General features: G+C 36.9%; 3 protein-coding genes across 4 annotated transcripts; 1 reads left to right on the top strand and 2 right to left on the bottom strand.

Annotated features, from left to right (window-relative positions):
- Positions 1 to 1,127: 1,127 nt before the first annotated feature.
- Positions 1,128 to 3,302, bottom strand: LOC109014587 (protein FAR1-RELATED SEQUENCE 9-like). Its single transcript, XM_035685345.1, has 4 exons — positions 2,415 to 3,302; positions 2,238 to 2,327; positions 1,640 to 1,720; positions 1,128 to 1,160 (listed from the first exon to the last, which is right to left on the bottom strand). The coding sequence occupies exons 1-4, from the start codon at positions 3,300 to 3,302 to the stop codon at positions 1,128 to 1,130; spliced, it is 1,092 nt and encodes a 363-aa protein (XP_035541238.1).
- A 76-nt stretch (positions 3,303 to 3,378) lies between these two features.
- Positions 3,379 to 5,273, bottom strand: LOC109015879 (protein FAR-RED IMPAIRED RESPONSE 1-like). The gene is made up of 6 exons (XM_018998325.2): positions 5,210 to 5,273; positions 5,051 to 5,110; positions 4,842 to 4,958; positions 3,831 to 4,727; positions 3,512 to 3,671; positions 3,379 to 3,392 (listed from the first exon to the last, which is right to left on the bottom strand). The coding sequence occupies exons 1-6, from the start codon at positions 5,270 to 5,272 to the stop codon at positions 3,379 to 3,381; spliced, it is 1,311 nt and encodes a 436-aa protein (XP_018853870.2). The 5' UTR covers position 5,273.
- A 2,809-nt stretch (positions 5,274 to 8,082) lies between these two features.
- LOC109015203 (probable purine permease 11) lies at positions 8,083 to 10,836 on the top strand. Of its 2 annotated transcripts, none has more exons than XM_018997690.2 (2): positions 8,083 to 8,309; positions 9,532 to 10,836. In XM_018997690.2, the coding sequence occupies exon 2, from the start codon at positions 9,546 to 9,548 to the stop codon at positions 10,620 to 10,622; it is 1,077 nt and encodes a 358-aa protein (XP_018853235.1). In that variant the 5' UTR covers positions 8,083 to 8,309; positions 9,532 to 9,545; the 3' UTR covers positions 10,623 to 10,836. The 2 variants fall into 2 exon arrangements, with proteins under 2 accessions (XP_018853235.1, XP_018853232.1); XM_018997687.2 differs by having other exon boundaries at positions 8,083 to 8,345.
- The last annotated feature ends 735 nt before the right edge of the window (positions 10,837 to 11,571 follow it).

The raw sequence follows: 11,571 nt of genomic DNA, 5'->3' as shown, positions 1-11,571 counted from the left end.
TATTTCTTAATTTTATATGTTGGTGGAGATATTGGAACACATACTGGTTTTATGGCTTGAATGCATGAGAATACCTATGACTTGAATGCAGTACTGCTTTTATTGCTTTTGTGATTTTGTACAGGAGGTTGTGAAATCTGCACTAATTTGCCCAGTAATCTGTCGGCTTTGTGTGTGTATGATACTTTATTTTTAGTTGTAGTAATTATGAGTTGTTTGTCCAACTGTTTTTCAAGAACTTAAGAGTCAATGCGTATACCTCTAAGAGTATAATATTGTAACTAAAGGAGGATGCATGAATACAAACTTTTGAACTCTCGATATGTAATATTGTATGTGGATGCATATAAACCGGCTTACGAGTCAAAAATGTCATCTATTCGACACGGAAGAGGATGTCATGGCAGGATAGAAGTTGCTTTGATTTTTGGATTATAAAACTTTAGAGGGAAAAAACAGTCACGCTTGAATAGTACGTTAGAAAAAGTTTCAAAAGAAGGAAATTAAGGGAGTCGGTCCACGGCTGGCTCGATCAAGTTATAGAAACCTTCAACGCATGACTAGTTGAGATATCCTGTTGACTGACCCTTTTGTTTTTATTTATTATTATTATTATTGGTCAATGGGTAATGTGGTTGTGACCACGATCTGCACATACAAAGCTAGCTGAATGTGCATGTATTTTAGCATTGAAAATGCTAGTGATCCACAAAATGCCTGTCCCGTAAAATGGATATTTAGAGTGTTCCCTCAATTACGTTACAAGTTTAGGGGGAAAGGAAGGAAAGAGAGATGTATAAATAAAGAAAAGAGAGGGGGTACCATATGCTTTACCTCTAAGAGTATAATATTATAAACTAAAGGAATACTAACACAAACAAGTAGCATATTCACCGTGAGATGCTACTAAATCAATAGATTAGAGGATCATTCTTTCATATTACACAATCACATTAAATAAACCCATCTCGCTACAGCACAATCACATTAAATAGGAGGTGCATATAGCACAACTCATGAACCCACCAAAACATTGAACTGAAATCAATCTAACGCTGGAATAGGAACCAGCTTATACATATGCATGGTTTCCGATATACACTAAATCAATCCAGAAAGTCAAGTACTCAAAATTGCTTCCATTCTGCAAGCCGGGTCTTCTGTCAATAGGAATAAATGAAATAAATGTCAAAGACCAAACAAACTACTAACAATTATAGGTACAGTATATGCCATCAATTTAAATCAATATGGGCAATTAAACATGAACATAAAATCAATGGCAATTGCATGCTATTTGCACATGAACAAACCCATCATGCTTGGCAAGTATCCGCTTGTTGGCAAGTGAAAAAAAAACAACAAACCAACTCCATCTGCTACTCAAAGGCTGAACGACAAAATGACTGAAAAAACAAACATATTCAAACTACCTAGATGCTTCTAAACCGACATAGATTGACATAAAGGAAAAATAATAATCAAGAATAATGGTCAAATATACATACCCACAATAATCATATCATTGTTGTGGTTGTGACTCATCAAACCAAAATTGCATCTGTAAAAAATATTAACTCAATTTAATGTGCTATCGACTAATATCATTATAACATCGTTATAGTTTGGATCCACTTACGCTTTCTTGACTTTGAAGTACTGTTTCTCGAGGCTGGGTTTGACTAAACTCAACAGCTGGTATGCTTTCTACATTAGCATCCTGATAAATACTTGTAAAAAAGTTAGCAATAAATCATAGCATCCAAGCTAATTACGGTATGTGGCAAAAAGAATACAAGAAATAAACTGAGAAATAAAATTATAAACTTCAAAACATGTAGTTACATCTACAAAACATGTAGTTACATAGTAAAGTATGCTAAAACAACAGAAAAACATATATAAGAAATAATTCAGAAGATAAGAAATACAAACATACATACGTACATCTACAGAGAAGTAAAGCTTTATAAACATAAATAAAAAAAACTGAGCCAATATATTCATCACAACAGCCCAATGCATAAAATAAAATGCCAAAATAGATCACGAAGAGTAAATCTCAGAATATTTAACATAGCTATAACAATCTATATTCAGATATGACATATATTCATCTTAAAAGATATACGTTATAAGATATATACAGGTCTATTCATATAACATACAGATTTTTGTATGTTATATATATCATTTTGAGAACGTAATCCCATTTTTTTCCCTCATTACTATATTACCTGCAGGTGTCCAACATTGGAGACGTCCAAATCAGAAGGGCCAAATAGCTTCCTGCAAGTGCCCGCTACTGGTGTATCTTCCCCATCTCGCTAGTAAAATAGTAACTAATTAGGTTCTTGACAGCATTTGTATGAAAATTAAACTCTAAACAATATAAATTAACAAGGTGGGGGCACCTGTTTGCGTTTTCCCTTCCCCTGCGCTTTCTTCGTCTTCTCCTTAACTTTTCGCAGTTCTTTCTCCATCCTGGATACTCTCCTCAGAGATGGGGGTCTGCCTTTTCCTCGCACAACAAGTGGACTTAGTACTTTTGTTGAACTACCATATGTCGATGTGTCCTTTGTCGCGGCATCAACATTTCCACACTTCTCAGTCATCGATGGAGGTTCTTGGTTCGCTTCATACTCTGCAATCATCGCATTCAACTTAGTCGTTGCATCCTCAGTATGCTTTTTCGAACTCGCCGCACACGTGATCATCTTATAACAGATATTCAACAGAGTTGAATATCTATTAGCATCTTCCCGTTGATCACCTGCGTCATATCTACTGTTGATCAACGTGTATCTTCTTCTGATATCCTTCCTCCATCGATCCAGCACGTACCTATCTGGTATTGTCCTAATCCCGTTACATTTGAAGACGGCGAAGATGTGCCTGCATACTATCCCCCTCATTTCAAATAAACCACAAGAACACTTGGTGAATGCATCGTCATCACTAAAATCCACTGTATGTGTAACCAGCTTAGTGAACTCTTCGAGATGAACTTCATCCTCTACCAGATAGGTCTTCATTGTACCGTCCTCTTTAAGTAAAACTGGGTCCAAATCAATAATGCCGGTAAGTTGTATTTGAACTTCCCTGAATTTAGCATTTGTGTACAGCTGTTGATATCTCTTTTCAATAGGAGATCTCGAGATGCAGGGAATTGTGACGTTAAATGACTGGAAGTCCGCGCAATTTTCGTTCTCAATCTTCTTTTTCAAGGCATTATCATACTGATCGACAAACTCTTTCAAATTTGTTTTGGCATGGACATAACCATCAAAGAAGGCATTCATGCTCTCGCTCCTCTGTGTTGTACTCATTCCAGCCCAAAATACATTTTTCAAGAAGGCCGGTATCCAATGCTCACGCTCAGCGTATAAACTCTGCAACCAGACATTATCATGCAAGCTGTACGTACTAATCATCTCATCCCAACATTTTTCAAACTCATCCGGCGTTTGTGTGTCATACACACATTTCATCAGTGTAGTTTTCATTCCACCTTTGTAAGAACCATAACAGCCAAGCTTTTCAGGGACTTTCTTAAGGATATGCCACAAGCAAAATCTATGTCGGCTTTCTGGGAAAACAATCTTAATTGCATTTTTCATGGCTCTGTCTTGGTCAGTAATAATAGCCTTCGGTGCTATACCATCCATACACTGCAACCAAGTTTGGAATAACCAAACGAAGGTCTCAGTATCCTCAGAGGAAATCAATCCAGCTCCTAACAAAATTGACTGCCCATGGTGGTTTACACCAACAAATGGCGCAAAGGGCATCCCATATCGGTTCGTCAAGTAGGTGGTGTCGAAGGTTACGACATCCCCGAAATATTGGTAAGCTGCTCTACTACGGGGGTCTGCCCAAAAAACATTTTTTAACCTCCCTTCATCATCCAAATCCATTAGTGCAAAGAACCCCGGATTTTTGTACTGCATTCGTAGAAAGTAGTCTCGAAGCGCTCCAGCACCACCAGCGCCCAATCGTAGATGTCGTGCCTTGTCGATGTAGTTACGACAATCCTTTTCCAAAAACGGGAGGTTCTCAAAACCACCCGCGCCAACAACAAGAGACCCAAAACTTTTATTCATTCGGATGCCGGCCAAATCATTTGTATCTAGGACCCTTTTAACAGATTCACTCACTTCTCGATTACATCGAAAGAACCGAGATTTCTTTGGACTGAGGCCGTGGTTGTGGAGATTGTGAACTGTAGTCAGCCGAAACTTTCCGTCAGCAACTTTTAATGCATTAATTTTTGCCTTACATTCCGTCTTTCCTGTCGGACGTGGGTTGGCGACATTTATAGTCCTATTCCGGGCCTTCCCTCCACGGGCACAGGCAAGAGTGACATATCTCACAGTCTCATCCTCTCCCCTCTCACTCCTTTTTGTCATCACCCCAAACCCGCGTTTTTTGCCATATTCCTTATAATAATTCATTAAATCTTCTAATGAATTAAATTCCATTCCCGAAACGGGCTCATCATCGCCATCCATTTCAACTTTCTCAGATGTTTTGGCACTACCACACTCTCTTTGTTGTGCATCTTGTCTATCAAGATGAATTTCTTCAACTGTAGAAGATGTAGCTGCCAACTGAGTTTCCCCAACTGAGGGTCTAGTATCCTCCGTACCCAGAAATCTGCTTGTAACCGAGGTATTGCTGAGAGACAACTGGCTTTCGATGCCATCTTGAAATGGGTAACTAGCATTCTGTTAATTATTTGAAAAAAATGCAATTAAACTCTTCAAAATAACCAACTGCAATTCAACTATTAAAAAAAAACCAACAAGACTAACATATAAGGGAGAACATGACAGAACCACCTGTATATTGCTTGGATATTGGTTGACAGCAGGAAATGGGAGAAAACCCGATGACCACACAGGCACTGCTCCATAGAAATCGTGCATTGGGATGTTTGGAGAAGTTGATGGTATATCCTGAAATGTTATTAGAATCAATATTGATATGATATCCACACAAAAAATCAACATAAATCAGATCTATTGATATATTAAATTAAATTACATACCGCGGATGAGGGTCGATAGTAACCGTGCATTGGGATGTTTGGAGAACTTGATGGTATGTCCTGAAATGTTATTGGATAAATTATTAATGTGTTTAGCACATAAAAGCAACTAATCTTGAATCTAATGTTATTGATATATTGCACCATATAATAACATACCACAGATGGGGGATTTGAGGTAGATGGTCTTATGGTAGATGAATGTTCTTTTCCTTTTTCCATGCTGAGAGGTAGACAAATGCATATTGTTAAGAAGGAAAGGAAGATATCATGAATCTAATCATCAAAAGTAGTGTGTATACTATAGAAGGAACAATGTGTGGGAAAATAGAGAAAAATATGTATGGGAGAAACGTGGGGTTTTAGCGTCTCTTGTTACATGTATGCAGACAGCTTCACTGTCCTGCCTTCTTCCACTTTATTAGCCAAGAATTAATCTCTCCAATTAAGCGAGTTGTGTACTGGAAGTAGAATGCCACCAAAAGACATGTCATTGATCTTATCTACTGTTCACATGTTTACTCTACTGACTTCTTTCCCCACAATTTGACTATCGATATTCTGTTGTTTTGTGCAGGTTCTTCATGTATCAGTGCACCTTTTGCTTTGAGCTGCAGATTTCCCCCGCTTACATTATATGAGGGTTTAGTATTAGAGCTTAAGAGCTATTTCAATGTTGTTAGGGTTCAAATTATGTCCTCAGGCTATTAGGGTTCAAATTATGTCTTTGACTAATCAAATCGATTTCTAGTAACATATTCCCTCTTAAATGACCTCTTCTGTCTATTCTATACCATTGAATTGACAGTGACTTTGTTTTGGCTGATGAGATTGTAAATCCACAATAATCCATGAAATTGATATTCTGGACTGGGTGTTTATACTGGGTATGGTGCTCAGATGCAAGTGAAAAGTTAAAGTTGCCTTTGTGTTTGAGAACAAAACCATTTTAACCCTCTGAAAGATAACCAGGGGGTTGGTGAATCTGTTCATGGAAAAGCAAAGAGTATAGGGAGTTCTTTGACATGGTTGGGAATGAATGAAAGAACTTTGACACAGCAGCAGAGAGAACAGCAAGTGCATGGATTAGTAATGGCTAATCTGTCTTGTCAAGTTCATTCATAATAAGGATTTTAGGACCCTAAAATTATTGAGGAGTTTTGATTTCCTCTGGAATTATTGAGTATTTAAACTGCTGGATTTATTTATTTTCTCAAGCAAGCCATTTCCAAGTGTGTTTTATCTGGCCATCGGCTGGAAGAGCAAACTGATGGTGAACTGTACTCTCTCCATCATTTTGAGTGGATGTGCAGTCGACCATAAATAGCAACATCATCATTCCATATGAAATCTATTAAGAAGATTTCTTTACATTCTTCTAGATTACATTTTTGTAAAAATAAATAAAACTCGGGTATTTTTTTTCCCTCTTTAAATGCTTCCCCATTCCTTTCATTTACTTGGTTTTGGCAAGAATAAATAGTTTATTAATTAAACATAAAATTAAAAGGGAGAGCTGAGGTCCCCAACAATCACCTGTGGTACCAACCTGCACAGTGCTAATGAAAGATACACAAAAAAAAGAAAAAAAAGAAAAAAAGAAAAAAGAAAATTGACCAAATATTTGGTCTGGTTCAATATTCTCTTGGCCCACTCCAATGGGTAAGAAAAAGGATTGATAAACTAATGAACAGTGTTTTATACAGAGGATTGATCTTGCATGCCAACCATGGAACTACTAGGAATCCACACAGCTGTTGAATCTGAAAACATGGGGCAAATAGTTCGGCTACATCGGTTTCAAAAGTTCAATTGAACTTTGGTAAGAAATGTGCACATTCGCACAAGCTTTCTCCAACTAATCTGATTGCCTCTTAAGATAAATTACTTTATTGATCAAGAAAAAGAGAAGATTAGTAATATAAGAAGTGAATGCAGAATAAAGCAAGCACCTTCTTAGGCTTTGAGAAGGAAATGACCGAGGTTAGTTTGGAGTAACCAATGTCCTCTTGATATAACCAACTAGAGCCTGTAAATGTATCTGTTGAAGTCCTAAAGTTAAAATGTTACAAAGGAATCAACTCTGATATACAAGCTGAAAAAGAAAAAGTTTATCACATCATCTCTAATATATAATTGCTGAAAATAAAAGTCATCAGTACCTCTCTATTGTTCACAAATATTTCCATCCATTATTTAGTCCACTAAATACTGATCACAGCAAAGGTTAGGACGGAAATTCAATCGTAATAGTTAAGGAGAAATATAAAAAAAACTTTCCCCTTCATAAATATTATTTATTTTGAATTACTCGAGGAAAAAGTTTTTTACAACATTCTTCCTGTTGGGTAACTTTGTTCCTGCAGCATTCTCTATCTTTACAAACAAGAAGATTTCCTAATATTTCACGCATTTTATCAAACAGGTAAAATGCAACAGCTCGAGTAAACATGTAAAATGCAACAGCTCGGGTACAAGCTCCACCATCACAACAAACAAGTATACAAGGGGGTTCGAAATCAGGTTGGATGAGATTTGGACCCGATATTCAGTCCAAATCGCAGCAAAACAGTGGCCAAATCCGAAATGAAATGCGAAGTATAGGAAGCGGAGGAGAAAAGAAATCCACAAAAACGAAGCTCACCTCCTCACTCAGTGACCAGTGTGCTTTCGGACCCGTAAAGAAGGCGACGGCGGCGACCACAGACCAAGATACAAATTCCTCGAAAACGTCTCAGGGGTTCTTCCGTTTCGGGGGTTCTTCGAAATGTATTTCCCTCCATTTCTCCCGAATATTTCACTCGGGGTTTTTTTTTTTTTTTTTTTTTTTTTATTATTTAATTATCGGCTGACGTGGCAGTGCCACGTCAGCCGGTTCCGCGGCGGTTCCGCGCCGACGGTTGCAAGCAGAAGAACTGATGTATTAGATATTTCAATCATTTGAAGATACGGACAAGTTCTAGAAGTATCTTAAAAATCCACCAAACACAAAAACCCTAAAAATTTTGCATCGGTGGCGCAGTTTGCTCTCCCTTCATTTAGCATGTGTTTGTCCTTGGTCCATCTTTTTGTATTGTACGCGTGGGCCCGTGGCATATTCTAATTGAAACCGTCACTTCAACGATGCTATTGAGGCAGTGAATATAGCAGCAGCTCTGGGAGAGATACAGAGAAAGAATCGCGTGAAATTTGTGTTGCTTGATACCCTCTTAAAACCTCTATCTTTCTCGTATTTAATCTTCATCGTCAGCTTTTGAAGGTCAGATCCTTTCTTCAACCCCAGCGACCATGCAAGGTCTCTCTCTCTCTCGTTTTTTTTAGGTTATGCTAATTAGTTTTAAGCAAGTAATCAATTTGTTTCTGGGTTTCATTTATCTAACCTATATGTTTCTGGGATTTCTTTGAATCAATATCTAATGCTCTGTTTGGTTGCTGATAAAAATGAGAAGGAAACAAGATGAAATTTTGAATCTTTTTGTGCCCGAGAAATTCTTCAAGTCCTGCGTCTCGGACATTATTTTTTTACTTGTTCTCATTTTACGAAGAGAGTCTTATCTTTTTTTATTTGAAAGTATGCAGTTTTATAATCATGACAACCATAAGTATGTTAAGTATTTGTAATTACAGCTCTGCAATCTCAGGAATTTAACTGATTATATGTTGTTTTGCACTTATATATTGAAGCTTCTCGTTTCTTTCAGAAACGGAAATGAAAGTAAATGATTGATGGATGCTAATATAGTCTTCACAATATTTAATTTGGATGCAATATGAAATTGTCAAACATAATGGTGTAGCTTAGTGTGAATTTTATTGTCATATACTTGAATTTTGGGCTTGTTTTTTACTTAATAGAGAACAGTTTAGGTGTTGCTTGTTTTTCTCTTTTTAACCATGTTCTGGGAGACTAATATGCGTGTGTGAAGAAAGCAAGTATTCCCGTCCAGTTTGTAAGCATTAAAGAAAGGGTCTCTGCCTTCCTTTGGAGTTCTTACTTTGGGTAATTCATCATTTTACTACAGGCTATGGGCGATCAAACTGATAGATGCTTACATGTGGAAATTTGTACAGTAGACATCTTGCATACGCTATATTCAAAAACGAGAAAATGTCTGATAATTTTTACCATTATGAATGTTTATTTAGAGTTTTATATGCACCACAACTTTAAGTAAAGGATCATCTTATGTATAAATCCTTTCTCGACTTCAGAAAATGTACTTCATCTCATATCTAACGGTTTGATTGGTAATTAACAATCTCTATATATGATGGTTTTTGCTATGTACCTGTTGTATCAAACTCAAGCTGTAGGGTAAGAGTCTATAAATGTTGCTATACATTATTTGCTGTTATAGTATTGATCCTTTAAGGTTTAAATACTTTCCCAAGTTCTAGTTTCTGTAGTAGATTCATGAAAATTGAAAACGCTTTTGTTAATTAGGATATTAAATTGCTTATACTTTTAAAACTAATTGCAGATAATCAAGAACCAATGATCAAAGATGGAACTGTGACTACTCAGTTGCTATTGAGAAAACTCAATTGGTGGCAATGGTGGTTTTTGATGGCACTAAACATTTTTTTTCTTGTTGTGGGTCAATCTGCTGCTGTTCTTCTTGGGAGATTTTATTATGACCAGGGCGGCAATAGTAAATGGATGGCTACTCTTGTCCAAACTCTTGCATTCCCAATCCTTTTCCTCCCTCTCTTTCTCATTCCTTCCTCTCAGGAGCCTTCAACTTTTTCGGCCCCACCCACAATTACAAATCTTGCCTTGATCTACTTCTCTCTTGGAGTGCTTATAGCTGGTGACAACATGATGTATTCTGTTGGACTCTTATACCTCTCTGCCTCTACTTACTCCCTCATATGTGCAACCCAATTGGCTTTTAATGCAATTTTTTCATACTTCATCAACTCTCAGAAGTTCACTGCTTTAATTCTTAACTCTGTGGTTCTCCTCTCATTATCTGCTGCCCTGATTGCAGTCAATGATGACTCTGAAGGACCATCAGGAGTTTCTCAGTCAAAATATATCATTGGCTTCCTTTGTACCCTTGCAGCTTCTGCACTCTACTCTCTTTTGCTTTCCCTGATGCAGCTTTCCTTCCAAAAGGTTCTAAAAAGGGAAACATTTTCTGTGGTTTTGGAAATGCAAATCTACACATCACTCATTGCCACTTGTGTCTCTATTGTGGGACTTTTTGCAAGTGGGGAATGGAAGACTTTACATGGGGAAATGGAAGGTTTTGGTACGGGTAAAGTTTCCTATGTAATGACTTTGGTTTGGACAGCCGTGGCTTGGCAGGTTTGTTCTGTTGGTGTTGTGGGCTTGATATTTGTGGTGTCATCTCTCTTCTCCAATGTAATCAGTACTGTCTCGTTAGCTATTACTCCTATTGCTTCTGTGATAGCTTTCCATGACAAGATGAATGGCATCAAGGTAATTGCTATGCTTTTGGCTTTTTGGGGTTTAGCATCCTATATTTACCAGAATTATCATGATAATCCTACAGCAAGGACAGCTCAAAATGATATTAACGAATCTCATAATGATTATTTATCTTGATTGTTTCTTAATGAGGGATTTGGAAAGACTGCCTAGAAACTGAATATCATGGGTGATCTTTGGTTAACTGTCCTCTGCTGCAACTGGCGCCTGCCTCACATTGATGTGTAATGTTTACAGGTTTATTGCTCTGTAGCCATTATTTAGGGTCAGGAAAATCATATCCAGATACATAGGCAATTTGATTTTTTATGTGATAGAAATTGTCATAATCTATACCTTGGGGATTATGTCATTTGATTTTTTCTAGTATGGACATTAGAATCGGTCTATGGCATTTGCTACTAAATACCGGCTCTAATGCCAAGATAGATGGTATTTGTAAAAAAATACATTTTCCAGTTTCCACCCTCCCCAACTAAGATGTAGTTTACACTTTGTACCACAAACTATCAAAATTGACATATTGCACCCTTAACTACAAAGAGCTGACAGATAACACGTGCAATTTTTTCTCTCTATTAATATGGATGAGAAATGGATGATATGGGTACAATTTTGAAAGTTGAATCTTATTATAGGCTGCATATTACAGATATTTGGTAGTTCGAGTATGCAATGCATCAGTTTTGGTAATTTGGAGTGCAAAATATAAAATGATTGTTGGAATGTGAAGAGTGTATTTTTCTCCATAAAATATTATGGAAACAATGATTTAACTCTCTCTCTCTCTCTCTCTCTCTCTCTCTCTCTCTCTCTCTCAAGGAAGTGCCTGAATTTAACATCTTCAATTGAACTTTCAACATTGTCCCTTGTCAACTAGACCTAAAGTTGATGCATTTTTTTTTTTTACTACATAAGAACAAATAGCATTACGTTTTCAGAAGAAGCTAGCTTGGTTGTTTTGGAGGTTGAAATGGGTAGATTCAATTAAAAATTCTTAATGATTTGATTATTGAAAATGTATTTGACTGGCCATTAGAAAACATGTAAAAAAAAAGTGTCTAAT

This window comes from Juglans regia, chromosome 14, assembly GCF_001411555.2.
Source record: "Juglans regia cultivar Chandler chromosome 14, Walnut 2.0, whole genome shotgun sequence".
NCBI classification, from domain to species: Eukaryota; Viridiplantae; Streptophyta; class Magnoliopsida; order Fagales; family Juglandaceae; genus Juglans; species Juglans regia.
The sequence above is the reverse complement of the archived record's forward strand: the minus strand, read 5'-3'. Positions and strand labels throughout refer to the sequence as shown.